The following is a 27365-nucleotide window of genomic DNA, read 5'->3' on the forward strand; positions in this document are numbered from 1 at the left end:
GAGCTAGAAGAGGTGGTGGTTGTCGAGTTGCAGAATAAAGGCGGAAGGGCCATGAAGCCGATAAGCGCCGATCGACCTAGCCCTAATTTCTTTTCGGCGCAGACTTCACTTCTCCCCATGTTCCTAGCGCCTTCTCGACCTGTCCGGCTCTCCAACCCAGCCAGTGAACCGACTAGATCGATCAGCAGGTGCTTCTGTGTGTGTTTGCTGGATGGTTGAGCCCCAGCTTGTAAGTCTCGCTGCCTTCCACCCAGAGCCTGGCCCTAAACCCCAACTTCTACCCTGGCACCGACAGCCGCAGCGCATCTGACGTCGCCTCTGGTGATCCCCTTCACTCACACCCCCCCCCCCAAAGACTGCGCTGTGGCAGGAAATTAGGGCTATTGTGGCCTGGCACTTTGCTCTGCATTCACTGTGGCTTTGTGTATTGTCTTTCTCCTTTTGGTCCCAACTACCCCTCGCATCCGTATTTTGTTATTCACCGACGACTAACACCTTTGGGAACAATCCAGATTCGTTTACGATGGCGTCCAAAAAGGGTTACCGCAAGTCGATGCCGGCTCAAGTGAATAGCACTACGTTAAGCCCTTCACGGCGATCCCCGCGAGTTCCATCTTCACCCAGAGCTATAAATGAGACTCCTACTTCCACCAAGTCCCTGGATGTTCCTTCACCTGTCCCCTCTGACGACTCATTCAACATCCGCTTCTACAACCCTAAGACCCCTCCATCAACTACCAAAACAAAGAACGCGTCCCCAGACGTGCCCTCAACCCGTCGTCGGACTTTCCAAGCTCGACCCTCTCGCCTCTCCACTGTTTACACCCCAGCGGTGGACACCACCAATTCAAGCCAGGGAAGCCGCAGGTCCCGACGGACCACCATATCTGAGGTCCCAAACAACCAATTCTCCGATCAAGATCTCCCCGAGAGTGTCGGGTCGACAGGCTGGACCTACGACCAGTACATGGGAGGACGTGACTACGACGAAGCCATGGCTCAAACCTCACCCAGCGCATCGTCCCGAGGGACGAGGTCCTCTGCACGCATCCGCAAGCCAACTACTCGAGCCATCGAAGCGATGGCGTCGAAGCCCCAACCCCGCCGCAAGAAAGCGACTGCCCCAACCTCGACCAAGCAAGAGCCTGAGGTGGCGCCCGAGCCGGCCCCAAAGAAGGTCGCCAAGAAGCCCCAGAAAGCACAAGAACCCCCCAAGCCCCAGAAAGCACAGAAGGCTCAGAAATCTGTGAAGGCAGAGGAGCCTCAGAAGACCCAGAAACCCCTGAAGGCCCAGGAGCCTCAGAAGGCTCAAAAGGCCGTGAAGGCTCAGGACCCTCAGAAACCCCAGAAGGCTGTGAAGGCCCAGGAGCCCCAGAAACCCCAGAAGGCTGTGAAGGCCCAGGAGCCTCAGAAGCCTCAGGAGGCCAACAAGGGCAAGACCACCAGCAAGACCACCAAGAATACCAAGACTACCAAGCCCACCAAGCCCACCAAGGTCACCAAAACCACCAAGACGAGAAAGACCAGCAAGGCCAAGAAACCTGCCCTGAAGCGGGTCGATATCAGCGTCGATCAGGCTGGCAAACACCTGTACGAGCTCGCCGTAGTTGCACTCGGTCCCGATTTCGTCCCTCCACCTGATGCAGAGAAAATGCTTGCCGACATGCGCAATCAATACCTCCAAGGAAAAATCGACGAATCCTCTGGCGTACAGCCTGCCAACGAGACCCAGACCGACAGCGTTGAAGCCAATCGTGCCCCGGAATCCAAGGGCAATAAGCCAACTCTTGTCAAATTCAAGAAGATGACACCACCGCAACTCGCAACTGATGGCTGGGCAAGCGCTGGCCGCGTCAACGACAGTGGCGAAGAGCTCGTCCTGACACCTCCGGGCCACAGCCCCTACCGTTCACCACACACCTACGGCGATGATTCTCTGCCAATGCCACCTCTTCGATCTCGCTCCGACCAGCAAATCAACAATGACGACGCGCTGGGGTTCCCGCCGCTCATCGGCGACCGCAACATCCCCTTCGATGGCCAGGCCCAGTTCCTGCCGGAGGACGTCACCGAGGAAACGGCCCGCGCGCAGGCCCGCCGAAAGGCCACGTCTGGCACTGCGGCTCCTGCCACAACCGACGCCAGCAAGAAGTCGCGCGGACGAAAACGCCGCTTGCAGGAGTCAGCAACGGACGGTACCGAAGATCCCGGTGCCTCCGCCGCCCCTACCGCCGCCCCCGTCCCCATCCCAGTCCCCACAGAAGATGGGGAGCGCAAGCCAAAGCGCCGCCGCGGCGAGCCGGCGTCAGTGGTGGCAAGTCCCACCCGCAAAGCCGCCGCGACCAAGAGGCCAGCGTCTCGCTCCGCCAAGAGCGCAGTTAAGGCGCATGCACCTGGCCCCGCCGTCGATGCCGCTGGCAAGCCGAAGTTCCAGCGCCTCCATCTGAAGTTGAAACCCGCTCCAGATGGGCTGGAACCGGAGGCCGGGCCCGCCCGATCCCGAGTCTGAGTTCTCGAGCGACTCTTCGACTGACGCTGCTGATGGCGCGTCGGACGACGAGGCTACCGACAAGCCCGTCGTCTCGAAGGGTCAGAAGCGAGAGAAGAAAGGGGTCGGAAGTAAGGGCGAGAAGAGAGATGCTGCTCTCAATTCTGAGGATGAGCAGGTGAGCGGCACTGATGCGCCAAGCGAGCCGGCACCACTAAGAGCCGACTCCGTGCATCGCCTGACCCTACGCCTCGGGGTCGTGCTCGTGGTCGCAGCGGGCGTGGTTAAACTCGCTGGACGAGGTTGTATGGCGTGGGGTGTATGAACAATGTGTGTTGTGGGGACAGAGTGATGTCAATCCAGCGATGAATTTCTTTTGTTTCGGGCTTGAGGTGTGGAAGAACAAGTAATGATGATATGCATAGCGTGGGCTTGTCTTGAATGTTTGTCCGGGTCTCCTGTACAATCTCTTTGTGTTTGATTATTGTTCGGGCATTTGATACCAGAGCGCAAAGCGCACCTTCAATCTTATTTCGTTTGCTGGTTCCAGACCATATGCTGCTTGTTGTAATCTCAGACAGGAGATGAATAATACCTAGTTCAGTCTATTCAATGTCGTCAAGCCAAGCCTTGCAGCCATTGGTATCCTGATACTCACAGATCCACTGCCATCTTTCCTTGCCGCAGATTTCAGCTGCAAAGGATGCCTTATTTCATAGCCAGGTCTGGCTTGGACGGACTCGCCCCCTATATTCCGATGCACAGATCCTATTTTAGAATTGACGTATTTCTCATCTTCTCTAATTCAACTATACCCCCCGATGGGATTCGACAAACGCTAAGGCTACTATGGATTTTCAATACGCCACAAAAGTCATTCTAAAGCCTTGAATGCTTAGTATACAATGCTTGATTTCCCATTAGAGCGGAGTCTTTTGTCCAAAGCCACGTAGAGATTCTCCTTGACTACGTCAATACCCTGCAGCGCATGACCCGTTGTGTTTTATTATTCCGATGCTGCCCTCTCTAAGCGTCAATTTGGAGTTCGCGAAAGCACAACGCATGTTTGTAACATTTCTTGTTTACAATTCTATCACGGGAAAGAACAGGGGCTCTTCAGCCCATGCTGAATGTTCCTCTGATAGGATTGATTTATTACTCTTACCACTGGTTGAAAAACCCGATATTCATGTATGCGCCAAAGGCTTGGAGATTCCCCGTAACCTCTTCAAGACGTGTTCAAGAAAAGTATACTCTCGATCATCAAAAACCTGCCGTGCGAAAAATGTGAACTATAGAAGGCTATTTACCAAGCCCTCTGAGAGGATCGGACATTCCCATCGGCATAGTCAGGATGAAACACGCCGCAGTCAACGCCAGAGTTCTCCTTTCTGCAAAAGAAAATCAAGGCAGACCCAAATTCAAAGCAATGTCTCGGGTGATGGAGGGTTCTCCATCCCTAAATTATCACGAGTAGCATGGAGGAACATCTCAGGGAGCAACTTGCAAGTCCCAATGCTAGTGTCAACGAGTATTATCAGCCGCACAACTTGATGTTCACGGGTACCCTTTTCGATATGTACGACTTGAAGAATCTACGACATGGCATCACTAGCAATCTAGCGAAATGGTTACGTATTGGCGTAGAAGATTACAGTCAAAAATAACCATGAGGAACAATAACGAGTGTCTAATGAAACAAGGAAAGGCAAAAAAAAAAAATCAAAAAAAAAATCAAAAAACCAGGTACAAAGAGGTGGACCGACGCAAGACGCCAACTCAGGACCCTTGTCACAGTAGCCCTATTCCATCCATATCCAAATCGGACTCCCATCGAACGACACAAGGAACAAGATGGTGTTGACGGTAGTGGTAGACGCCGCGGTGTAACACCACCCGGAATGAGGTGTGTCAACAATTTCTGGTTCAGAGGGCAAATTCCGAGATCGAGACCCTCTCCAGCGACTTGCTGGCACCGATCCAGTCAAACATTCATGGCAGCCCCTCTTGCTTGCTCCTGACAAGAGCCTTTTTATTCATGTACTCCGGGTCCGCTTTGTCGATGATCTCTCTCTCCTCTAAACTATCCAGAAGCTCGAGGACGTAGTCCTGACAGTTGTAGCCCGAATATTGATTGTAGATTAGTTGTTCTTCTGCCGCTTAGCTGATAGCACCAATGCTGGAAATAGGCACGTTGCAAAGAAAAATAAACTCCGAAAGTCGCTTGGAAACTCGAGCATTGGTGAATTTTCTCTCGAAGCGAAATCTGGGGGAGAAGCCTTCAACATGAAAGACTATTTATTCGTTCGCGGTTTGTAGGTCCGTCGATGAAGAGACCCCAGTGCTTGAATAAACCGTTGTTGTAGTAGATTGCGACATGAAGTTCAACGGTCGATGTCATATTGAATGTTCGCGGGGGCTCTTCCAATATTGGAGCGTGGTTGCAACTCTTAAAGCTTCAAAGGAGGTGATAGAATAACTTGATCAAACTGGTCTTGGGATTATAGGAAATAGCAAAGGGTATTTAAATCTTTTCAGCCACTTGAACAGTAGGACACGCATTAATGCGACACTAGTTCCAATGCCAGGGCGACACGCTGCTTCAAAGTGACGGGGCTAACGCTTCCAAGAGGAGTGTCCTTTCTCCTGGCGGCTCTGGAACCTGGCGCTCTATCCACAACTATGTACGTAGGTCGGAACTGGTCACGCCGACGTCCAACCAAATTAAGCATGAGAGAGCCTGGCTGTGCATTAGTGCAGGGGCGAAGATCATTTACAACAGTTGGAATCAGACATTTAGCCTATTTTTAGCCCTACTTGATTTCATCTCACTTTGGGGACGTGAGGTCGCATATTTCGGAGAATCCTTCCACACCGATCATGTTTGGTTATCCACATACTGGCTTTGCTTAATGGTCCTGGGGCCTTGTTACCGCCCTGCCCCCTTCTTAGTAGATGGCTACAAGTCGTATTGATGTAGTGCACAGGTTAATCACATTATACGCCCAACATATTGACGAACCACTACACAGAAATACTAAATTTCAATATGATAACACCAACTTCACGTACAAAGAATCAAGCCGACACCGAGGCGCCAGGTTTCACACTCATTTGGTACATCTGTGTTCCCTTGGTACGCTCAAAATGGAGAGCTGGTTCGTAAAGCTGTCATCGAGATATTGCTAAACGGTCCGGAGATGAATATCCCAAAGTCGATCAACAAGCCAACGTATAGGGAATTCGGATGGTGAGATATTCCTTGGCAGGTAGAGATACCAGTCATCTTCATCCACCGGGCTTAAATTGTGTGTCAGGGTATGCGATTCATGATATGCAGGGTAAAAGCCGCTATCCTCCCAGTCGATGATTCCGGTTATTGTATAGTGACCGACGCTAGGTTCTCGTTCGACCATGATATTAGCAGTTCTAAGATCGCCGTGAGTGAAAACCGGTCGAAGCATTGAAGGATCTTCATTCTTCAGAAAGGAGCGAAGAAAATCCACGTATGTGTTGCTGCCGTAGTGACGGGCCGAAAATTGCAAGTCGCTGTATTCCTGAGGCGTCCTGATATCTTTGAATAGGTCGATTTCACTTATCCGAAACTCCTTCGCTCCTTCCCCACGCACTCCCCCGATATCTCGGTTCTCCGGCGGAAGAGATCGTAACCGGTGAAATATCTCTTCCAGCTGCTGTTGGATCGATAATTTTCCGTCATGAGAGAGAGTGGGCCATGCTTGAGCTAGCGTTATACCAGGAACCCGGGACATGAAAAGAACGCCACAGGGACCGAGGGCGATGAAGCCGTGGACTCTGGGAGCAGGGATTTCGGGTGCCTGTTTAGCAAGAAATTGCATACTTGTGTACTCTGTAGAATCTTCATTCCCAACAACAACTTTGGCGACAATATTGTCACTGCACTGAACTACTATTCCTCGCGCAGGGCCCTCCCATAGCTTTGGCGAGTCCCAAAGAAGTTTCTTAAGTGAATTGGCAAGTGTCTTGTCCTGATCGTCTGGAGATTCCTTCGAGGAGTTTGTGATCAAGGCAGTCACCTCGTTAGACAATGGAAAGACGACCGTGGCAGTCTGAACAGTATCGAGCCGGGTAAGGAAATCCGGACCCCGAGCTGGGATATCTGTCTCAGTAGGAGGTAAGATTTTTGGGCCGGTCGCCATGGTGATTTGGCGATTGTAATTTATCGGAAGCACAGAAAGTATGTTTACTTCTGGCTCATCCTGCAGTCTGTCGTGGAGCTTATGCAGAGCTCGGAGGTTGATTTGTGCGGCGTGAGAAAGGTGAAGACACTGGGAATCTCGATGTTCATGACGATAGAATTCAGGAAACATAGACAGGAGGTCGGCTGCAGGGTTCTTTTCCAGTGCAACCTGGAATTCGCGCATGAGATTTTGATTCCACTGTGCTGCCTCAGGGTTGGAGAGGGAAAAAGGGACCGTAGGTATAGTGCCAGCCATGACGATTCAGATGAACAATATCCTACTCGAATCTGAGAACAGTACGAAAAGCGTATGCAGGGAGAAAGATGCGTGACGCGTGATGGAGATGCCAAAGTCGGCTCGTGTCAATATTTCTCCGGAATCCTCGATTCCAATTGGTCGGATCCCATATAAACCGACCTCCCGTCGATCCTCCAAACTTCCAATAGAATGTAACTACGATCACACTCCTCTCAAGGTCCTTTCTTCCGATAATCCAATATGCCCGCCCAGCGATCCCCAGTCTACCCCTCAGAACGCTTCCAAAGCGAGAAGCCAAAGGCCACTCCCAGTGCTCCACGTCCAGCTCGTCCGGCGCGTCCGCAGGATATCCGAGCGACGAAAGAATACAAGACTGCTGCACGGCGGTGAGTACTCTCATCCATTCCTTCTTTACGCCATCTCCTCTCAAGAACTTTTATGACCTGCATCACATTCTCTTTTCAATCAATATTGAAGCCGAGTCAGGCTCGCTTTCGAAGCCAAACGCGCTGTATATGAAGGGAACGCTGATGAAGATCTTGTAGATGGACCGCAACGATTGTCGCATTGCCAATTGTCATGGTCAGTTCTTATGTCCTCTATGACCGGCGTGAGTCTTTCTTTCCCCCGTTCCTGGGCCCTTCGGAGGGGGGTATCTCCGACAATTTCTAACCGGACTTTTGTCTCTAGTCTATGGGGAGAAATCGCGGAAGAGATTATCATAATCTTTGCCGAAGTACATAGACTATTCTCTGCCTTGGAAATCCGGGCAGTCGAAGTGAATCGGGGATTTGTATGATATGGGGTGGTTTGCTTATTGGAATCGTTGATGGGTAGTTGCCACTGTTGTAAATAATATGCGTCTTATCACATTGCATCATATCCGCTGTGATTTATCTCATTACCCTACGTCGAGTACTCTGTATTTATAGGTCCCGTGTCGTGTATAGTGGAAACAATTGGATGTACACGGCAGGGGGACACGGCTAGACTAGGTCAACATCTCTGGCAGTAAGATGGTTTCGAACAATTCATGCCGAAGTATAGTACGGGGATATCTACGACGAACAGGTACATGTTTACACCATATTGGCGGATAAGTCAATTCGTATTGGTATCAAGGAGGTTATTCGGGCCAAATCATCCTCAAAGCATTTTTCTCAAGTTTTCACGTCACATCGTAAGTCTGCCCGTTTACTGGGGAGCCTTGGTAAAGCGGAGGTAACTAAGCCAGGTCAGTATGCCGGGTCAATGGATAACAAAGAACAACACAGCCAAAGGGGTGGGACTTACGGCTTGACCTCGCGAACCTCACCGAACTTCTCCTTGGCAGTCTCGGTGGAGACGGGAGGGGGCACGACCACGTCGTCACCGGGAAGCCAGTTGATGGGGGTGGTGAGGCCGTGCTTGTCGGTGGTCTGGAGGGCGTCGACAACGCGGAGGACCTCGGCAGTGTTGCGGCCGGTGGAGGCCGGGTAGGTGAGGATCAGACGGATCTTCTTGCTGGGGTCGATGATGAAGACGGAGCGGATGGTCAGAGCCAGACCCTTGGAGTCGACATTGGTGGTGTCCTGGTAGTCGACCATGTCGTACAGGTAGGCGACCTTGCGCTCGGGGTCGGAGATGATGGGGAACTTGAGGCTGGAGCCGGTGACCTCGTCAATGTCCTTGATCCAGCGGTGGTGGGACTCGACGCCGTTGGCGCTCAGACCGATGAGCTGGACACCGCGCGCAGTGAACTCGGGCTCGAGCTTGGCGAAGGCACCGAGCTCAGTGGTGCAGATGGGGGTGAAGTCATCGGGGTGGGAGAAGAGGATGGTCCACTTGTCACCGATGAAGTTGTGGAAGTTGATGGGACCCGTCGAGGTCTCAGCATCGAAGTTGGGGGCAACGGAGCCCAGACGGAGACTGATGGTTCCAAGTGGTTAGCTAGGATGTAAGGTGGGGGGGGAGAGCTATGAGCTATAGATGTGGACATACGGAGGAGCACGCTCAGCCATTGTGGTGGGAGATGGTCAGAAAAAGGAACCGAAATGATCAGAGATGGAGAGGATTAGATGGAAGAGAAGCGAGAGCCAGAGAGGGGAGAGAGAAGGTTCAAATAGCAGCACCGCCGGCGATGCCAACTCGCGCCGATCGACTCTCCTCATCCGGCGCGAGTCCATCACGCAATTGCCGACCGCCCGGGGCAGAAGCGCGCTGATTGGCCACTGCGAGGTGGGCTGTTTAGTGTGCCTGATGCCATCGAGCACGCCCGCCGCTACTTGCAGGTACCTCACTCGTGCATCGCTGCCCGCCCAACTGCCCGCGCTTCTCCCCACACCCGCGGTACTCCTCCGCACTCGCCCTGCCATCACCCAAGTCACTGTCTCTGCCTCTGCTTTGGATGCTCGATGTAAACTTGAACATCTCTCTCCTCTATCATACCCTTTCCTCGACTCCTCATTGCCTCTCTTCGTATCGTCTCACTAGTCGGCCGAGGCGTTCATGCCTCCAGAGTCGGCCGATAATCCCCCACCTGGAGCCAATGGAGGCGCGACCAGATGGCGCAATGCCGCACACCCTTTTGGTCGAGTACGAATACTCCCTAGTGCCGACGCCGCATGTAGATCCACGGTGGATGCCCAGCCAGTTGCCCACAGCCAATGGAAACGGCAACTAGCTAGGTTCGAACTACCGTAGGAACTTCTCACGTCGACCGTGGGCGTTCTGGCTTGCTTACACTGATCCATGTCTTCCGGGCTCAACAAAGATGGGCTCCTCTATAAACAACATCTATCTCAGGGTTGATGTGCTGGTTCATGTCTATGATCATGCTTGCAATCCTTCATATCGAGCTCTAAGAAAGAATTCATAGCGAATGGGGCGTGATGAGTCTGTCGGCATTCGTGACCACCATTTGCTTGTTCGGCTTCGTCAGAGATGGTCAGCTACCTATGGATGTTGTTATCCATCATGTTTAACAGTCACGGCCTAGCAAGACTGCCGGGCTCCACGATTGATGCCGGTACCGGCTTTCGGCATGCCGCATCTAGATCTTCGACTCGATCTTGAGCATCTAGCAAGTCGAGGAATTAACCAAGTAAACGAGGTCTTTGATAATACTGATTGCTCTGGTATACATCGCTCCAGTCATTCGAACAGAGGACAGAAATGATGTTAGTATCGCAGCCTATTTCCATGTCAAGACCCGCGACCGGACCGTTACCGGCTGGCTTGTTGACTACTAACGTGCATTTCTGAATCGAGACCCGACCCCAGATTCTGCATATTTTAGCGTGATAGAATTACATCGTCCCCCTTTGGTGCCGTGAACAAGTTCGCAGACTTGTCTAAACCACCCACTAGGAATTTGCAGATGATGTGCCACGAGACTACACGCAATGAAACCGAGACTGACGAGTCTGGGAAGACCAACGACGGACAAACGTCGACTCCCCACGATTTGGAGAAGCACACTTCTGTTCCGGCAAACGATGAACAAGACCCCAACCTGGTAAGTTCCCCGGCAAGCCAATTCTCCTTGCGATGAAAATTGCACACTGACAGCCTCCGTCTCCAAGGTAACATGGGACGGACCAGACGATCCCACCAATCCAAAGAACTGGTCCTTCCGGAAAAGATGGCTGGCCACAGGCCTCGTCTCGCTGATTACGTTTATGACGCCCATTGCTTCGTCCATGATTGCACCAGCCGAATCGGCCCTGGCTCACGACCTCGGCGTCCATTCGACCTTCGAGTCAGAGCTCATTTTCTCAATCTTCCTTCTTGCTTTCATCATTGGCCCACTCTTTATCGCGCCCTTCAGTGAGATCTATGGACGTGTCGTCGTGCTTCAATTAGCCAATATAGTGAGCCCCATCCCACCCAGGTCTTTTGCTGGGCACTAGGTATCCACTGACCACCGCGCATAGTGGTTTCTGATATTCAACCTCGCATGCGGCTTTGCGCAAACCGCTCGCCAGATGCTAGCCTTCCGATTCCTCGCAGGCCTAGGAGCCTGCGCGCCGCAAACCGTAGGCGGCGGCGTCCTCTCCGACCTCTGGGCCTCCGAAGAACGCGGCCGAGCCGTCGCACTGTACACTCTAGCCCCAGTCCTCGGGCCCTCCGTCGGCCCCCTCATCGGCGCCTGGATCACCGAAAAGACCACCTGGCGCTGGAGCTTCTGGGCGGTGACGATCTTCGGCGTCGCCGTGCAAGTCCTCGTCTTCTTCACGCTGCCGGAGACCTTCGCGCCGCGGATCCTGCAGCGCAAGGCCGAGAAACTGCGCCGCCGGACAGGCAGGCAGCATCTGCGCACGGCGTATGAGACGGACGACCGTAACGTGGTGCATGTCATGCGTCGTGTCTTGCTCCGCGTCCTCGTTTTCTTGGCCACGCAGCCGATTGTCCAGTTCCTTGCGCTGTATATCTCGCTGATCTACGGTATCATTTACCTCATTCTCTCGACGTACCCGAGCGTTTGGACGGATATATACCATGAGTCCACCGGGATCGGGGGCTTGAACTACCTCTCGCTCACGATCGGTCTCACAGCCGGCGCGCAGACAGCTGGAATACTGATAGACTCTGTGTACGGCAGGCTCAAACGGCAGGCTGCCGATGGGAAAGGCCGGCCGGAATTCCGAGTACCGATCCTTTTCGTCTCGACTGCTTTCATCGCTGGGGGAATCTTCCTGTACGGCTGGTCTGCGGATAAGCACACCCATTGGATTGTGCCGAATATCGGGGCTGCGATCTTCGGGGTCGGTGCGAGTATGACCTCTTCGACACTCCAGACTTACACGATCGATTCTTACCAGTTGTATGCGGCGTCCGCGGTGGGAGCTACTGCTGTCTCGCGGAGTGTGACGGGGTTTGCATTTCCGTTGTTCGCGGGCTACATGTACGATGCGCTGGGGCAGGGCTGGGGTAATAGTGTGCTTGGATTTGCTACTCTTGGGATTGGATATACTGGCTCAGTGGTGTTGTGGTTCTTTGGAGAAAAATTGAGGGCGGCAAGTCGATATGCCGTAGATAAATAGACCAATATGGCCTTGTTGCTAGCTGATCGAGGGAACCGAGAGACTGAATATCTTGAGATGAATTTGGACATTGTCTACACTGCCTTTACGAGTAAGGGAAAATCTACCCTTGAAAGGTTATAGGCAGTCGAGAATCATACCCGAGACCACAAGGCGAGTAAACCCGAGATGAATCAATCAATCAGAACATTGGCTGGTCATGAAACATAATCATCTAGTTACAAGACAGAAAAGAAATAGGCGACCTTCCCAAATCCCAGTAGCTTCTACTTAAAGGCGAGCACCCAGGTTCACATGGATTGCCTTGACCTGCGAATACGCCTCTAACCCGGCTTCACCCAGCTCACGGCCAATGCCGCTCTGCTTGACACCACCGAATGGCACGCGGAAATCACTGTCGTTGCTGCTGTTGATCCAGACCATGCCGGCCTCAATCTCGGAGGCGACACGATGGGCACGCTCAATGTCCCGGGTGAAGAGGGCAGCGCCCAGACCGTACGTGGTGTCGTTGGCACGAGTGACGGCTTCGTCTTCTTCGGCAAAGCTAGAGATCACAACGAAGGGACCGAATACTTCCTCGCGGTAGATACGCATAGAGTCCTTGACGTTGGTGAAAATGGTTGGGGCAATGAAGAATCCTCGCCCATCGCCGACGTCCTTGTGGGGTTCACCACCAGCAACCAGGGTAGCACCCTCGGATTTACCGCTCTCAATATACGACAGCACGCGATCGTACTGGGCCTTGGTGATCTGCGGGCCCTGGAAAGTGTCATCGGCGAAAGGGTCGCCAACCTTGCTGGTACTCGCGACAACCTCTTTGAAGATAGCCACAAACCTATCGTAAATCGAATCATGAACCAGGATACGTGAGGTCGAAGTGCAAACCTGACCCTGGTTATACATGATACCGGCATGAGCCCACTTGGCCGCCTGCTCGACATCTGCATCCTGGAAGACCAGAAGGGGCGACTTGCCACCGGTCTCAAGCGTGATATTCTTCAGAGTGCCGGCAGCCATCTTCATGATTTCCCGGCCAGTAATGGTGGAGCCGGTGAAAGCAACCTTGTCAACATCGGGGTGCTGAACCAGCGCCGCACCAGCCACACGACCGTAACCGTTAAGAATGTTCACCACACCAGGAGGGAAGCCAGCCTCTTTGATCAGGTCCGCCAAGTAAAGGATACTGAGAGGGGTCTGCTCCGCGGCCTTCATGACAATGGTGTTGCCGCAAGCGAGCGCAGGGCCAAGCTTCCATGCGGCCATAGACAATGGGAAGTTCCAGGGAATGATCTGACCAACAACACCGATGGGCTGGCGCAAAGTATAGGCAAACTTTTCCGGGGTGGTGCCAATGGTCTGGCCGGTAACCTTGTCGGCCCAGCCGGCGTAGTACCGGAGGCAGGAGGTGACATCACTCAGGTCATCGTTCAGCGAGACAGAGTATGGCTTGCCTGCGTACGCATTAGTCAAGGCTTCTATCTGTCCAATAACCCCGCAATCTAGTTTACTAACCGTTATCCCAGGTCTCAATGGTTGCGAGCGTCTCCTTGTGCTGCTCGACCAGATCGGCGAGTTTGATCATCAGGGCACCACGGTCTGTGGGGGGCAGCTGCTTCCAGGAAGGGTGCTTCAGAGCCTTGCGCGCAGCCGCGACAGCCATATTGACATCCTCCTCTCCAGCGGCATACACGGATGTGATCTCGGCCTCGTTCCTGCAGACCGGATCAGCGAGTGTTTTGACGGGGATGCCCAACCATCCACAAACACCTACGTAGGATTGATGGAAGCAAACTTCTCGCCCGACTTAGCCGCGACAAACTCATTGTTGATGAAGAGGCCTATGGGCTGGACGTAGGAACGACCGTTCGGGGCCGTCAACTGCACAGACTGGTTCGACATGGTGGAGTGATGAAACCGGCGAGACGATGCAGGCGTGAGGCGAGGGGTAAAGGGGAAGCTGAGGGACAGACAGCGCAGCCGGATAGTGAAAGAGCAACCGAGCATTTCCCACGGCGGGGGGGTAGAGAAGAGCTTAAAGCGCGTTGCGCCGCAGCAGAGCCAAATCAAGTCCCCGCCTGCGATAAACGATAACGGGCGTCAGGTCGGGTGCACTTACTCTTTCGGGGCAGGCGGATCGCATTGCTCCATTTGCGTGCTTCGCCTGGCGTTCTGGTTGGCCGCGCTCGTCCTCTGCCGAGCTTCTCACCGAGGTTAATTGATATCAATACGTTGATACTCGGCATTCTGCCCGTGGAGCCAATCGCGGACGGAAAGGAAATGTACTACATACTACACGTCGCCGCATCGCCGTACCTTCATTTGGATAAACCAGATTTGATACTGTTTCCTATTATCCATGCCCAAACACCCATGATAATATGTCCTGCTCAGTAATACACAAGATAATTTTGCGATGGATCGCAAGCATAACAGCCCGGATGTTAACAAGACATCAGCCTTGCGGCGTGACCTTTTGTGGATCTTCGCCTGCTAGCTCCAAGATGAATCTCCACTGAGCCGGAGTCACTGACGAGACGCTCAATCGTGATTGCTTGAGGGTTTGAAGATTCTCAAGGGCCTTTCCGGGCAGCGCATTGCTCTTCAGCTCATCCAATGTGACCTGCTTCTGAAGCTTGTGGCGGAATTCTACATGCACCACCACCCATTTGGGGTTGTCACGAGTGGCCTTTGGGTCATGGTACGGGTGCTTTGGATCAAAGGCGGATTCTGCAGGGAAGGATGTGAGCCATATAGTCCCGACAGAATGTCATGAGGCAGGAAGGATCCACAAACCATCGACTGAGTGCTCCTGGACAATCTCCATGATGCCAACCACGCCGGGGACCTTGCAATTAGAGTGATAGAAGAATGCATAGTCACCCTTCTTCATATCTTTCATGAGATTTCGCGCTGCCAACTGTGAGCCCCGTGTTCATGTCAATCTCAGTGGTGTTATCTCAAATCTCACCAACAGGGTTGCGAACACCTATTTGTCAACAGTCAGAAGGATCCAAGATACAGTTCTGAGGAGATACATACCATCCCAAGGCTCTGGACTCTTGGCAGCGGCCAGATCATCGATCGAGAATTTGACATCGACGCCCTTTTCCAGGCGTGATTCGGGCTCTGCCTTCATCAGCCAGTATGAACGGGCAGTATCCTCCTGCCGCGCAGTAGATGTGACCGGCTCGGGCTTCGACTCAGGAGAGTCGCTAGTGCCATTAGCAGGCAGACTCTTGCGTGGGCGTCCGCGACCATCCTTCTTCTTGGGGGTGGGTTTTGGTGTCTCTGTGCCTGATAGCAATGGTTAACGGTCAGCTTGGTATCTTTCGCAGCAGCTTGGTGCGTATTCTATGGGTCCTACCAGGCTCCTTGCGAGGCCGCCCACGGCCTCTCTTTGTCGCAGGTGATGCAGCCGCCGTGGCTGCGGCAGCAGCGAGATCCGCCTCTGAGACGACTTTCCGTGGCCGCCCACGTCCGCGCTTAGGGCCATCGGCGGGTTTGGGAGTCGAGTCCTGCGGGTTTTTGCGTGGACGACCTCGCTTCCGTTTCTCGCCGGTCTGGGGTGTTGCAGCAATCTGTCCGATAATCATCATGACCATTAGTGAATGCTGCGCGTGCGGGCGAATGGTGACGATCAGCCCCAGGTTTTGGCTTGCTTACTTCGGAGGTCCCCTCGTCTGCGACAGACGTCTTCGAGGGCGAACTCGGGGATGTCTCGGCGTTCTTGTCTGCCATTGCGCTGTCTGTTGACTTGCCCTTGGGCGTCATTTAGGCTGGAAGTTGGGGCGACTTGCACAAGAATGCAGGGTTGGCCGGAGGAAGTGGGAAATCTTCAAGCACCACTGATCCAATGTCACGTATCACTTCTGCCCTCGATTACACCGAGATGTGAAATCCAACGCGAGTCGCTGGAATGACGAAGTGGACGTTGTTGTTTGCCCGATTGGAACTCGACGCGCCGGTGGGTCTGTCGGAGGCCACGTGACAGGATCGACCGATATACATCGATGTAGATGTAGAAGATGGAAATGTTGAAGAGATATGGAAACAGACAATCGACTAGCGGAGAGCCTTTGGAGATGTACAGCTGATGATTGGATGGCTATCAACCTCGTGGCAAGGTTAAATAAACATAAAGCACCAGAAAAAAGATGCTACGAAACTCGAGGTTGTTCCCCAAAATATATACGACTCGCCTTGTTTGGTAGACAGTACTATTTCTTCCAAAACGAAACGCGATAGATCCATGAGAATTTCTCTGAAAATAAAGCTGAAATTGTTTCTCAGTAGTCTTTAATAGGCTTCCAGTAATGACAGTTAGATTATGTAGAATGCTCTAGACACACTTAGTAGTCACCCAAGACTACTTAAACCATTCCGCTCTTTCATTATACTCCTAAACAAGACTTTACATACTCCAATTCTGCCTGCCATATAAAGCCTTTTTAGCTAATATTTATCCGTGGTACTGAGGCGGCTCTGACCCAAATTGGTTTGGCTTCACCATCTCTGACTCTACAGAGGGAGTCGGGTCCATCTCGTACGCTCATCGCAGCTTTCCTCCTCTCCTCCCCAACTCTCAGCCCAGATTTCAGCTTCCTACTTTCATCGCCTATCCCAAACTTCTTCCACCTGCCATATCAAACTGAAATTATCATCATGCCCAAACAAAAGAGAACTAGTGCATCGTTGTCGAAGATCGCATTCAATCAACTTTGCCGTCAACTGGAGACAACTGTTGTGGGCGAAGATGCCGCGGCATCATTTTTATGCGGTGGCACCATTCCGATTGAAGGGCCCGAAGCAGCACAACCGGCGAAGCCGACCAAAAGAGCTAAAGGAAACGAAGGAATTCCGGAGGCACGAAACTCGTCCAGCCCAGTCAGTCTTTTCTGGGATTCAAAAAATGACTCGCAGGCACGAAAGCTCGTCCTTCCGCTCGGCAGCTCCACTCCTGCCTGTAACTCAAGCGATGCCAGACTTCGTCAACTAGTCGAGGACTGTGAGCCTGCTAGTTTTGGGAGAGGGCAGGAAACCGTCATGGATCCCGAATACCGCAAGGCTGGAAAGCTCGACACCCACCGATTCGTGACTAGCTTCCACCCCGCCGACTTCGGCATCATTGAGAATATCCAGCAGATTCTCGCTCCTGGATGCAATATCCGAGAAGATAACTTCCCACCGGTGGGGCTTCGGCGTGTTGAGGCGGAGCTCTACAAGTTAAATGTTTGTAGCCGTCTGTTCTGCATCTGATTTCGATTCTGTGTGCTGATGCGTTGTCTCAACATTCAGGTTTACTCCGGTCCTTCCGGTCTCTTCCAGAGCCATGTTGACACTCCTCGCTCGAACAACCAAATCGGGTCTCTGGTTGTGTGCCTCCCTTGCCCTTTCAAGGGCGGAAATTTGATAGTCCGACATAATGACAGAGAAATGAATCTTCAATGGGAGCACCGGAGCGCGGACACGATTCAGTGGGCCGCTTTCTACAGTGATTGTGAACATGAAATTAAGACCATCAGTCAAAAGGTGCAGTCTAAGACAAAAATACAGATCTGAATAGAAGCGTAGCTAACAAACGCAGGCGGTGTTCTAGGGTTCTTCTGTTCTCATGCTTATCCACATACATCGGACGACGCTAGTCAGTTCCTTCCGCATGGGTTGAAAGGCGCAGATTTGGCTTTGTATGCTGTCTTGCGTTCATTCCGCATCCAGGTCGAGGTTCTCCCCGTGTTGATCAGCGACGACGAGAAGCTTGAAGACAGTGATCTGAGTTATGGAAGCTCAGATAGTGATGACTACTACAAATACAAGGAGGTGGGCAAAACACTCGTGGGGACTAGTTTGCAATCTTTTTTCTGTGCCAACAATTGGGCTGACGAACCAGTTTCCGAGGTGAGTAGAAACATTCATTATGTTCGTACCATCCCTGGATGTCTCACGATTGCCTTACACGGAGCCTCTTTCTTTCTACCCCTCCCCAAATCTATCTGTCTTGACTTTGTTGTTTTCTTCCCCCAGATTCTGTATAGGGCTCTTAGAAACTCTCGATTAAGACACATTACTGACATGATCTGTCAGGTTATTCAAGATTGCTGGCCAGAACGAGATTTCGACAAGCCTGTAACATGAATTGGCTCTCCACGGCACGGGAAAGCGGCATTTTCCTATCTGGCTTATGGGAACGTGGCCTCCCAGAGTCAGATGTATTCGTATGCTGCAATCACGGCAGTCATACCTCCGTGGACTAAACGCCAGAAGTCAATGGAGAAAAATGAGGCTCAGTGAGGTGATAGCAGTGGCGATGAAGCACCAGGGGAGGTGTGATGCTAATTGCTATTAACGGCTTGCTAGGCTTGAAGAATAGTACCTAGGTAGATTGCGTCGCTCATCACCATGCCCGCTGGAATGAAGAATATGAACTCTCGTCTTGTTGACAACGTCGAATCTGTGAATCACGGGGCGGGATGCCTCTCGTACAGGGTAAAATGGCATATTAAGGAGAGGGTTCCTCGCGGTTGTGGTTAATTTCAGCAGCCGATATGAGGAAATGACATACTAATCCCTAGTTACGGATATATATCACGAGAGGAACTACCTTGCACCAATTGATCGTTGTGCGAATATGCCACGTCTGCCAGACAACAAAACAAAAAAGAACAATTACGAACCACAAGTTGCCACAGACGCTATGTAAATGCTTGCGCACTTCAGTTGTCTACCCCACGGTGGCTCTGATAACGCGCATGTTCCCCGAGGTCACTTTGAAGTAAACCCCACAACCAGACCTACGTTTTGGCGCGCACCAAGTTTTACCAAAAGAACGCCATATTTTGAAATCTGCCCAAATAGCTTCTGACGTGTATCTAAGCATTTTATGTTGGTTCTGAGGGTAAGGTGGGAAGGTGTAGACAGGAAATCCGAGTAAGGGATTCAGGCGTCCCGAATCACGCCCCACCGATCTGCTCAGCTCCCCTTTTTCTCTCTCAACATTGACTGTCAAGTAAGAGTCTGCAACAACCGTCTCATGCTGAGATTTACCCATCTGGTCTTCTCTCCCCGACATCCGTGCATCCCTCAGCACTTGACTAAGGCCGAAGTACGAAGGTATCAAACCATGAGCTCCGGGAATCGAGGGGTTGCCGACGCCCTGTATGCCGTGACTGTCAGTACCCCGGCTGCGTTGGATGCTGTGCCGGAAAGTGTGAGTGAGAAAAGCCATTGGTTAAGGGATACAACCGGCAAAGGAGAAGCCAAGGGTTTTGTGAATCCGTGGGACAGTGCCCATGACTTCACCTTTCCCGAACTATTCAAGGTCATGGTCCAGTAAGTGCTTTGATAGCCTTCCTCCTCATAGCATGCAGGGCTTTACTTGCTTGCTATCAAGGAATTTGGCGCTAGGTATCAGGAACTTGAGTGCCTGACGTGGTTTCTGTAGACACAAGTTGTTCTCGGGAAACAGCCAGAGGCCTGATACCACTCCACCAACTGTCTCGGTCACCAAACCCAAGTTCCTTGCCGCTAGAAAAGCCTCACAGGCTATGCGTGCTACATGGCTAGGACACGCATGCCATTACATCGAGTTTCCCACTGGCCTGCGAGTTCTCTTTGATCCCGTATTCGAAGACCGCTGTTCCCCATTCTCTTGGCTCGGCCACAAAAGATTCACCCCGAGACCGTGCGACATCTCTGATATCCCAATTATTGATTGTGTGAGTTCTTGGTCTGCTCTCCTAGCCTCCAGAATGAGAGCTGATACGTCTGTGTCACGGTCAAGGTGATCATAAGCCACTCGCATTACGACCATCTTTCTCATCCCACCATCCTCGAAATCTACAAACGTCACCCGTCAGTCAAATTCTTTGTTCCAAAAGGCCTCAAGAAATGGTTTGCAGACTGCGGCATCGACAGCGCGATCGAGCTCGATTGGTGGGAGGACGTTGACCTCACGTTGACCGAATCACCAGACGAAAAGCGTTCGCCCACTTCTGCAGATTCCGGTCCCTCGAATAATGGGCTTACTGCAAGGATATCCTGCCTTCCGTGCCAACATACATCTGCACGTACACCTTTTGATAAAGCAAGCACATTATGGGCTTCTTGGTCGGTTGCTTCCGGGGACAAGTCGGTGTACTTTGCCGGAGATACGGGCTATCGCGCAGTCCCATACTTGCCCCCAGAGACTGACGACTGGGACCCAGAGCTTGATCACCTCCCCGTTTGTCCTGCCTTTAAGGAAATTGGCGAGCTGAGGGGTCCGTTTGACCTCGGCTTGATACCGATAGGAGCGTATAGGCCACGCCACGTCTTGAGTCCTGTGCACTCGAATCCGTATGATTCCGTTGAGATCTTCAAAGATACAAAGTGTAAAAAGGCAATTGGTATCCACTGGGGCACTTGGGCAGTAGCAGAAGACAATGTTTTGGAGCCACCTCAGCTACTCAGGCAAGCTATGACTAGAAGTGGGCTTGCCGAGACTGGAATTTTTGATGTTTGTGATATTGGTGAGACGAGGGAATTTTGAAATATTCCTTATTTGGCATGATACGACGTATATTATGAACCTATTCAGTGAGGTCAGTCCAATTGCAAGTTTCTCCTAACTTTGAGAAAACGTTGTTTGTAGCTATTCTCAGGCCCAATCGATCTATACTTTGCACAGGTTGTAATCTAGAGCTAGAATGAAGCAGTACCAATTTATTTGATATACTACAGCAGCTCACGATTTTACTTCCCAGGTCCAAGGTCTTCAAAGAAATGTGTATTGCAGTTATCTACTATAGAAGGCCGCTACATAGCGTGCCCTGCAGGTTTACCTACCGTTCACCAGTTTTACTGCACCAGAACTCCGATCAAGCTACATGAGAAGCCCCTATATGGGTATGGGTACCTGGGCGACATGTCAATAAATTATATGTTGTCACAGGTACTGACGTAAAAGTTTGGTCTAACCCAGCACCGGAGACTCACCGGCATGCTCAGTTTTACTTCTATTTGCTTAGGTACCCCGAGTAATTCAGGTTCCATCGGTGTCAACATGCGAGCTTTACCTGGCAAACCCAAATGTCCTTGAAGCCACCGAGTCGAGTGATGATGAGGTGCATTGCAGCGTTTGACCTGCGTACTTAGTTTGTTCGGTCTGGGGTGGTGATTGGGTGTCCGCTATCGGAGTCGGGGGGCTACGTGTGTGCGCGCGTGTTGGTTGCCCATAGGTTGCCTCGGGTAATTTCGAATTAATCGTTCGGTCCTATAAGCGTCTAGTATCACAACGTGTTCTGCGTATTTCTGGAGGATTTGATTTGAAATATATTTGCGAGGCAACGTATCGGCCGGGTCGTCTTGCTGCGCGGATAGCTTTGATGTTGTTCTTTCACGCAGACTGATTCAGGAAAATCCATGATTACATCAACAACGGGATGAAACCAAATCCCATCTTCAATGATTCCGCATACTCGTAGAGTGTTTCTTTTATTTTCGCCTGGTTGTACATGCATTCGCTTCATGCCCAATGCTTATTCGGAGGTCAGGCAGGAAATCGGGTCGGGGCGTGACGGCTTAGCGCCCATCCAGCACACACGTACATGAATCTCTTGCAGATGCATGCAGAGTCGGTCATGTGAAGCCCCATTGGACAGGGGCTAAAAAGATGGGGTTGCAGCGAGGTACTTCCTCGACTTCCTAGGTACAGACTGCTGTGCAGCTAGGATGTCTCGATCGGGGGTTGCGAGCGATTCGGCATATTGGTTCTATCTGCAATATGTCCAGCTGGGATTGACTTTCCTAGCACGAACCAAAAAACTCCCCCCTCGACGAAGTTATCTGCAGGGTATCCAATAGTGGGTGGATTGTCTATGCGGACACCGTACCGTAGGCATCTCTTGGGGTTACTTGGATGTGTATAGATGCTACGATAGGTATTTACTGCGCCGAGCGTATATGCATCTGACGTGAGAACGGGACTCCCTGTCAGCCCTAGGAAACATTTCTCGAATATACCTGGTACTTTATCCTGAGAAGTATGAACCACTAGAGATGTTCTTGGGCGATCTCGTCCTACGGGTTCGCGGTAGCAGTGCGGGCTCCCGCTTTGCGCGTTGTGGGGGCGGAGCTTGGCACCCGTTCTGCGCTACGATCTCCCCTTTCTCTCTGATTCCTCCCCTGTTGCTCTTTCGCTTTCAACTCTCAACCCCAACCTCAGAGCCCCTTTGGCTCGGACTGCTCCTGCGATCAGTGCTGCCACATTTTGACTTTGAAGGTGCGCTTCCGTTCACCGAGGTGCTCTCACGTCGAGTGCTGGCGCAAGGCTTGACTGCTCACGCCATCACTGTAGCCTTCCTACCTCCCGTCTCCCCGTGGTGTCAGAAATAGCGGTGTCCACCCGCTTGGCTTTGATTTGACCTTCGATTTCACCCCCAGTGGAGAAAGAAGCGATCGGCATGCCTGAAATTCAGAGGTGGACGGTCAATGAGGTGAGCTCATTTTGTATCTTTTTGCTGCACGCTGCCGGGATCCGCGTGCATCTCGTCTCTTTTCTTTTCTTGGTTTCTTTGGTCTTTTGCCATCAGTGATTGGCCTCTTTTTTGTTCTTTTCTGTCGGCCAAAGGACGCGAGAATGGCCCCAGCTTCGACACCAGGGAAGAAGCAAGAAGAAGACAAAGAAGCAATCCACGGCAAATCAGCAATCATGGTTACTATGGTTCAACGCGGCTTTGACTGAGGTGCTGGTACTGTAGCCCTATCTCGACATAGCGGGAACCCTGCTCGAGGGCCCCTATCACGATGTGGCCAACAATGAATTTCGCTTCGTCGACATCTGGGACCACAGACTCTATCGACTCGATCTGGCCAAGGGGCCCGCCTCTCTGAAAGTGATTGATACTGATGCCGCTATTGGGTAAGCAGCGCCCCTCTCCGAGATTGATTTTGGCTGCTTTTTTTTTTTTTTTTTTTTTTTTTGTCTTGGCTGCCTTCCTTAGCCTCCTCTTCCTTCACCGTCTCTCAAAGGAACCGTCACTATCGAATATCACCGCTGACAAGACTCTTTCTCGAATTTAGCGTGACGGCTAACATTGCTAATGCGGGTGAGACCGACGCGGATCAGCTAGTCGTTGGGGCCAAGCATGGATTCGCCCGGCTGAACCGAACCACCGGGAAACTCTCCTATGTTTGCAAAGCCTGGGGCGAAGCGGATGGCCCAGGAAAGGCGGACATGTAAGTGTTCCCAAAGAGAACGACCAACCAGAAACCCCCAATTTCCCCAAATCCTGTCATGAACCCTGTCACCAGCCCTAAGATGTGTGGCTACGGTAGGCGAGGAGGAATGGGGGAGTGGGGGAGGGGAAGAGACCACTTCACCGACTCATGGACTCATCGACACCTCGCTAATTTCAACAAATAGCATGCGCTTCAACGACGGTGCCGTCGATAGCCACGGCCGGTTCTGGGCGGGCGCGATGAACGATCCCAAGGTCAAGAGCCCGGAAGCCGAGGGCGTGCTGTTCAGGCTTGACCCGGACCTGAGTCTGCACCGTATGCTGGCGCCGGTCACCATTCCCAACGGCATCGGGTGGAATATGGCAGACGACACCCTGTACTGGACCGACTCGCCGACGGGCAAGATCTTTGCGTTTGACTTTGACGCTGCGACGGGTGCTATCAGCAACCGGCGTGTGCACTTTGATCTGGGAGAGCCTCTGGAACCCGATGGCTTTGCCATCGACGTCGAGGGCTGCATCTGGAGCGCCATCTATGGCGGCGGTAAGGTGCTCCGCATCTCGCCTGCTGGCCAGGTCATCGGTCAGATCGACCTGCCGACGCGCAACCCGACCTGCCCAGCGTTCGTGGGAACGGAGCTGTTCATTACATCTGCCAAGGATGATCGTGACGATGAGCGCTTGCCACAGTCGGTACGGTACGGGGGACGGGTCTTCAGAGTTGATGTTGGGGTGCGCGGGAAGCCTAAGAATGAGTTTCGCTTCCAGAGCTAGACTGGTATGTACAGATTCGTGCATACGCAGTCTGCTCATTGCATGCGGAGCCTCTAACTGTACATATTTGAGGTTGCTATAGGTACATAGACACCAGGAAAATGTCACCTCGATCGGCGGTGTCTCGTGTGCGAGACGTAGTCACTCCGGCGACCTTTTCCAGTGTTATACTTCACATGTAGCTAAAACGATCGAGTATGCATCTTTGTATTAACCCTCCGGGGAACCGTGAAGCTGCTCCCTGCACGATGGAAGGACTACCGTCGATAGTTCCCGATCCACGGAACTATGACTCCTCCGAGCGCGTGGCGACTTGATAGATCTCGGCCAATCGAACCACCTGAGAGGGCAGAGGCTGCGCCTTGAACTACCCTGGTTGCATGTAGACTCATCTATGAGTGCATACATCTAGTATAGCAGGGCGAGTGGGTCGTCGATCACCAAACGGGCGACGGCCACAGCGGACCGACTCCGCTGTCACCGGTAATCCTGGGCTGCCGCAAGGAGACACGGGGGGAAGTCCCGGCGAGGAAAGTTACACGTCGAATGAGAGCTCTGCATTGATCTTGCATTATAGACTTGCATCACGCCAAGGCCACCATGTACCCTAGGTGTCGGTCTGATTAGAAATTGGTCGGATCGCCTTATTTCTCGCCCAGGGAATCACTTTTCCGGATTTCTACTGGATACAAAATTCTCCCGATCTGTCCAATCAGGGCCAGAAGCGTATTTTGCACAGCCCCGGTAGCGGGTCTGCCCTGCAGGGCGAGATGCAGGCACGGAGACGGAGCATCGTGGTGGAGATGTTTCGGTGTGCCATAACTCTATGTCATGCGGTGAGACTATAGTTCCAAGGTGACTGAAGGGATTGGAGGCATAGCATAGCCTGGAGGTAGACTCGACTCTTTGGATAGCTCTGGAGGTAGCACCTGTGGATCTATGTAAGCCAGCTAAGCACTTACAGGCGGAGCATATACTTTCCATCCACACGCGAGCTATCCTCCCTTGGCTGTTCGGCGAGGGTATACCAAGGTAAGCTCCGTGACTTGCATCGTGCATCGTGCATCACGCATCGGCACGCTGGAAAGAACAAAATCATATGTCTGCGGAAAAGGAGCCTGCCGCGGAGATCCCTTCTGGCTCTATGTACATAATCTCTCTTTTGATGATCGGCCGCGGTTGCAGCGGACACGAGATAATGCGGTGGATAGCCAAGAAGGGGGGATCGAAGAAGTGGCGATACCGCCGGTGTCCAGATTGTAATAGTCTTACACTAAAGACACAGGGAAAAAAAAAAGCAAATATCATTTCAAGGACAACAAACGCCGGTGACTGCATTATTCAAGACCGGAGATGTCAGAGGTGGATATTGGCTGTGGAGCAAATCTGGTTCTCGATGAGGCCGTCGAAAAAAGTATGGATGCGCGGAGGAAGACTAAGCAACAAAGCATAATACCTGACAACCATTCATAGACCTTAGCAAAGCGGCCTGTAGGCGTGTATACTTGTGTGATTGTGGGAAGTACAGGGAACTTGGTCACTCTCAACCATGGCACGGCGTACCCGCGTACCGAATACCTGGGACACCCTATCCTACCCAGCCTCTTTGTTTCCCCGACCCACGCCACTCAACCTTACAACCTTACCGTCCATGACACGCATTTGTCTCGAACCGGAAGACTCAGCCTTCATGGCCAGGGAGAATTACGGCAAACGCGTCCCAGCCGACCCGACGCGGTGGGAATGGTGGCTTGAGATTGCAAGCCACTCCAGGCGCTAAATGGCCCGAGACTCTCCCAGTGAAGATAACATACGGACCGCCATCTTCCCCGTAAGACTGACCGCGTTCTCCCCCCGGACTAGAGAAATTGAGGGTCGGCGGACCAGGAGGATTAGATCTATCAGACCGCATATTTCGCCCCAGCGCACACGATGATTCGCTGACCGCTGGACGGGCAGAGGTGAGAGTGTGGACAAAGCTCGCAAAGCTAGCTCTCTTCACTGGACCTCGGAGCCATAACAGCTCCGTCCACAGCTTGTCAAAAGTACCTCTCGCGTTGTCCATGCATTAATGGATTTATCTATAGTCGGTCGCCTTTTATTTTTGGTTGTTATATCTTTCGTTTTGTTGCCAATACACGGACTAGGCCCCTCTGGCCATATCCCGACTGAGACCTATCAAAATGGGTCAATCTGTCGCATTGCAAGGCGATATTGCAGGCTGAATCGGATCATCGCGAGGATGGTGAACTCCGCCCCCATCATTTCTCCTTTGACTCCAGTCCCACACGCAGATTGAATTACGACCGCTAGTGCGGGAGAAGGCTCCCGCGTGATGAAAAGTCGAATGATGTTCGGGAAGATCCAAGCTAGCGGCTGCAGCTAAAAGGTGGAGCGTGCGATCCTTTGGAGAAAACGGGGAGAGATCACGATAGTGCGGGCGCAGCTGAAGCCTCACTTTTGGCGGCGCTCGAATGGCTCGTCAGGGGGCAAAGGCGAGGCTGCTGGATCCCACGTCCTTCTCCTAACTCGCTCATGCACTCTCTTCCGGGTGATAGATCACCGATTCGCTGGGCTGTCAGCTTGGATCACTTGCTGACCCTTAGGGCCCCGTAATGCTGTGCAGATCATTGTGACACGAGTTGAGGCCAACATTGGGCATTGTGGTGTGGAATTATCGGTGACATAGGAGCCTGGCCTCTCATCGTACTATATCTCCGCTGGCGACAGGGCAAACAATGAAGCATATACATACATGCTTAGCTATACGGACCATCATACACCTAACGACCATACTGAATCATAGCTCAGCATTTACTGCACAAGGGAGCCTCGAGTTCCACTCTTTGACCTCTCTTGCCTTGGCCCCTGTACGTTCGCATAAGACCATGTCGTGTTGACCGGTTTTCACCGAGGCGGGCTCCGCATCTTCGTCTACCAAAACAAAAGACTTTCTCAAGCCCACTAGGTCTCTATAGTCAGTTGGTACCTCAGCCATTCCCACTTGATATTTTCTAACGAAAGCAAAAGCTACCTAGGTAGCTGTGGCGTAAAGGATGAGTGAGGAATCCACTGGACGAGTTCCGGATCAGTGCCAAGTGGGGAACGTATCAATCTTTTTGGTCGCTTCTTGCCCCTAACGACGCCAACGGCGCCAACGGCCCCCTTGGTCGGGTCTGCCACGGGGAAATACCGATATTGTATGCACAACATCAGATATATTCACGGGAGGAAGGGTCCGTTGGGGGGGGGGGGGGGGGTTTTCTTTGGCGAAAACCGAGAATGCACAATCGAAAGACCAGATCGGGATAAAGTCCATGGTAGGTTCGAGCAGGAAAATGATCATCCCCCTGTTTAGCGAACGGGTCGTCTTTTCCTTTCCTTTCAT

The 27365-nt window shown here is 52.2% G+C and overlaps 9 protein-coding genes across 9 annotated transcripts; 5 read left to right on the forward strand and 4 right to left on the reverse strand.

Annotated features, from left to right (window-relative positions):
• Positions 1 to 523: 523 nt before the first annotated feature.
• Positions 524 to 2509, forward strand: N7459_005821 (putative GPI-anchored cell surface glycoprotein; the record flags this gene model as incomplete). Its single annotated transcript, XM_056945005.1, has 1 exon — positions 524 to 2509. One exon carries the CDS (start codon positions 524 to 526, stop codon positions 2507 to 2509), a length of 1986 nt encoding a protein of 661 aa, XP_056799340.1.
• Positions 2510 to 5673: 3164 nt separating this feature from the next.
• Positions 5674 to 6963, reverse strand: N7459_005822 (aminoglycoside phosphotransferase family protein; the record flags this gene model as incomplete). Its single annotated transcript, XM_056945006.1, has 1 exon — positions 5674 to 6963. One exon carries the CDS (start codon positions 6961 to 6963, stop codon positions 5674 to 5676), a length of 1290 nt encoding a protein of 429 aa, XP_056799341.1.
• A 1197-nt stretch (positions 6964 to 8160) lies between these two features.
• Positions 8161 to 8966, reverse strand: N7459_005823 (peroxiredoxin; the record flags this gene model as incomplete). The annotated part of the gene is made up of 3 exons (XM_056945007.1): positions 8161 to 8191; positions 8260 to 8874; positions 8947 to 8966. 3 exons carry the CDS (start codon positions 8964 to 8966, stop codon positions 8161 to 8163), a joined length of 666 nt encoding a protein of 221 aa, XP_056799342.1.
• Positions 8967 to 10327: 1361 nt separating this feature from the next.
• Positions 10328 to 11990, forward strand: N7459_005824 (MFS transporter; the record flags this gene model as incomplete). Its single annotated transcript, XM_056945008.1, has 3 exons — positions 10328 to 10462; positions 10530 to 10817; positions 10881 to 11990. The coding sequence occupies 3 exons, from the start codon at positions 10328 to 10330 to the stop codon at positions 11988 to 11990; spliced, it is 1533 nt and encodes a 510-aa protein (XP_056799343.1).
• Positions 11991 to 12260: 270 nt separating this feature from the next.
• On the reverse strand, positions 12261 to 13889 carry N7459_005825 (aldehyde dehydrogenase family protein; the record flags this gene model as incomplete). Its single annotated transcript, XM_056945009.1, has 3 exons — positions 12261 to 13441; positions 13503 to 13702; positions 13762 to 13889. 3 exons carry the CDS (start codon positions 13887 to 13889, stop codon positions 12261 to 12263), a joined length of 1509 nt encoding a protein of 502 aa, XP_056799344.1.
• Positions 13890 to 14442: 553 nt separating this feature from the next.
• On the reverse strand, positions 14443 to 15761 carry N7459_005826 (EVE domain-containing protein; the record flags this gene model as incomplete). The annotated part of the gene is made up of 6 exons (XM_056945010.1): positions 14443 to 14717; positions 14784 to 14900; positions 14959 to 14976; positions 15030 to 15284; positions 15355 to 15568; positions 15654 to 15761. The coding sequence occupies 6 exons, from the start codon at positions 15759 to 15761 to the stop codon at positions 14443 to 14445; spliced, it is 987 nt and encodes a 328-aa protein (XP_056799345.1).
• Positions 15762 to 16652: 891 nt separating this feature from the next.
• N7459_005827 (uncharacterized protein) lies at positions 16653 to 18122 on the forward strand (the record flags this gene model as incomplete). The annotated part of the gene is made up of 4 exons (XM_056945011.1): positions 16653 to 17219; positions 17286 to 17511; positions 17575 to 17885; positions 18072 to 18122. The coding sequence occupies 4 exons, from the start codon at positions 16653 to 16655 to the stop codon at positions 18120 to 18122; spliced, it is 1155 nt and encodes a 384-aa protein (XP_056799346.1).
• A 985-nt stretch (positions 18123 to 19107) lies between these two features.
• On the forward strand, positions 19108 to 20514 carry N7459_005828 (N-acyl-phosphatidylethanolamine-hydrolyzing phospholipase D; the record flags this gene model as incomplete). The annotated part of the gene is made up of 3 exons (XM_056945012.1): positions 19108 to 19316; positions 19429 to 19702; positions 19768 to 20514. 3 exons carry the CDS (start codon positions 19108 to 19110, stop codon positions 20512 to 20514), a joined length of 1230 nt encoding a protein of 409 aa, XP_056799347.1.
• A 1912-nt stretch (positions 20515 to 22426) lies between these two features.
• N7459_005829 (SMP-30/gluconolactonase/LRE family protein) lies at positions 22427 to 23977 on the forward strand (the record flags this gene model as incomplete). The annotated part of the gene is made up of 4 exons (XM_056945013.1): positions 22427 to 22459; positions 22724 to 22858; positions 23077 to 23201; positions 23389 to 23977. The coding sequence occupies 4 exons, from the start codon at positions 22427 to 22429 to the stop codon at positions 23975 to 23977; spliced, it is 882 nt and encodes a 293-aa protein (XP_056799348.1).
• Between the last annotated feature and the right edge of the window lie 3388 nt (positions 23978 to 27365).

Source organism: Penicillium hispanicum, assembly GCF_028827665.1.
Source record: "Penicillium hispanicum strain IBT 35686 chromosome Unknown utg000005l_segment0_segment0, whole genome shotgun sequence".
Lineage (NCBI taxonomy): Eukaryota > Fungi > Ascomycota > Eurotiomycetes > Eurotiales > Aspergillaceae > Penicillium > Penicillium hispanicum.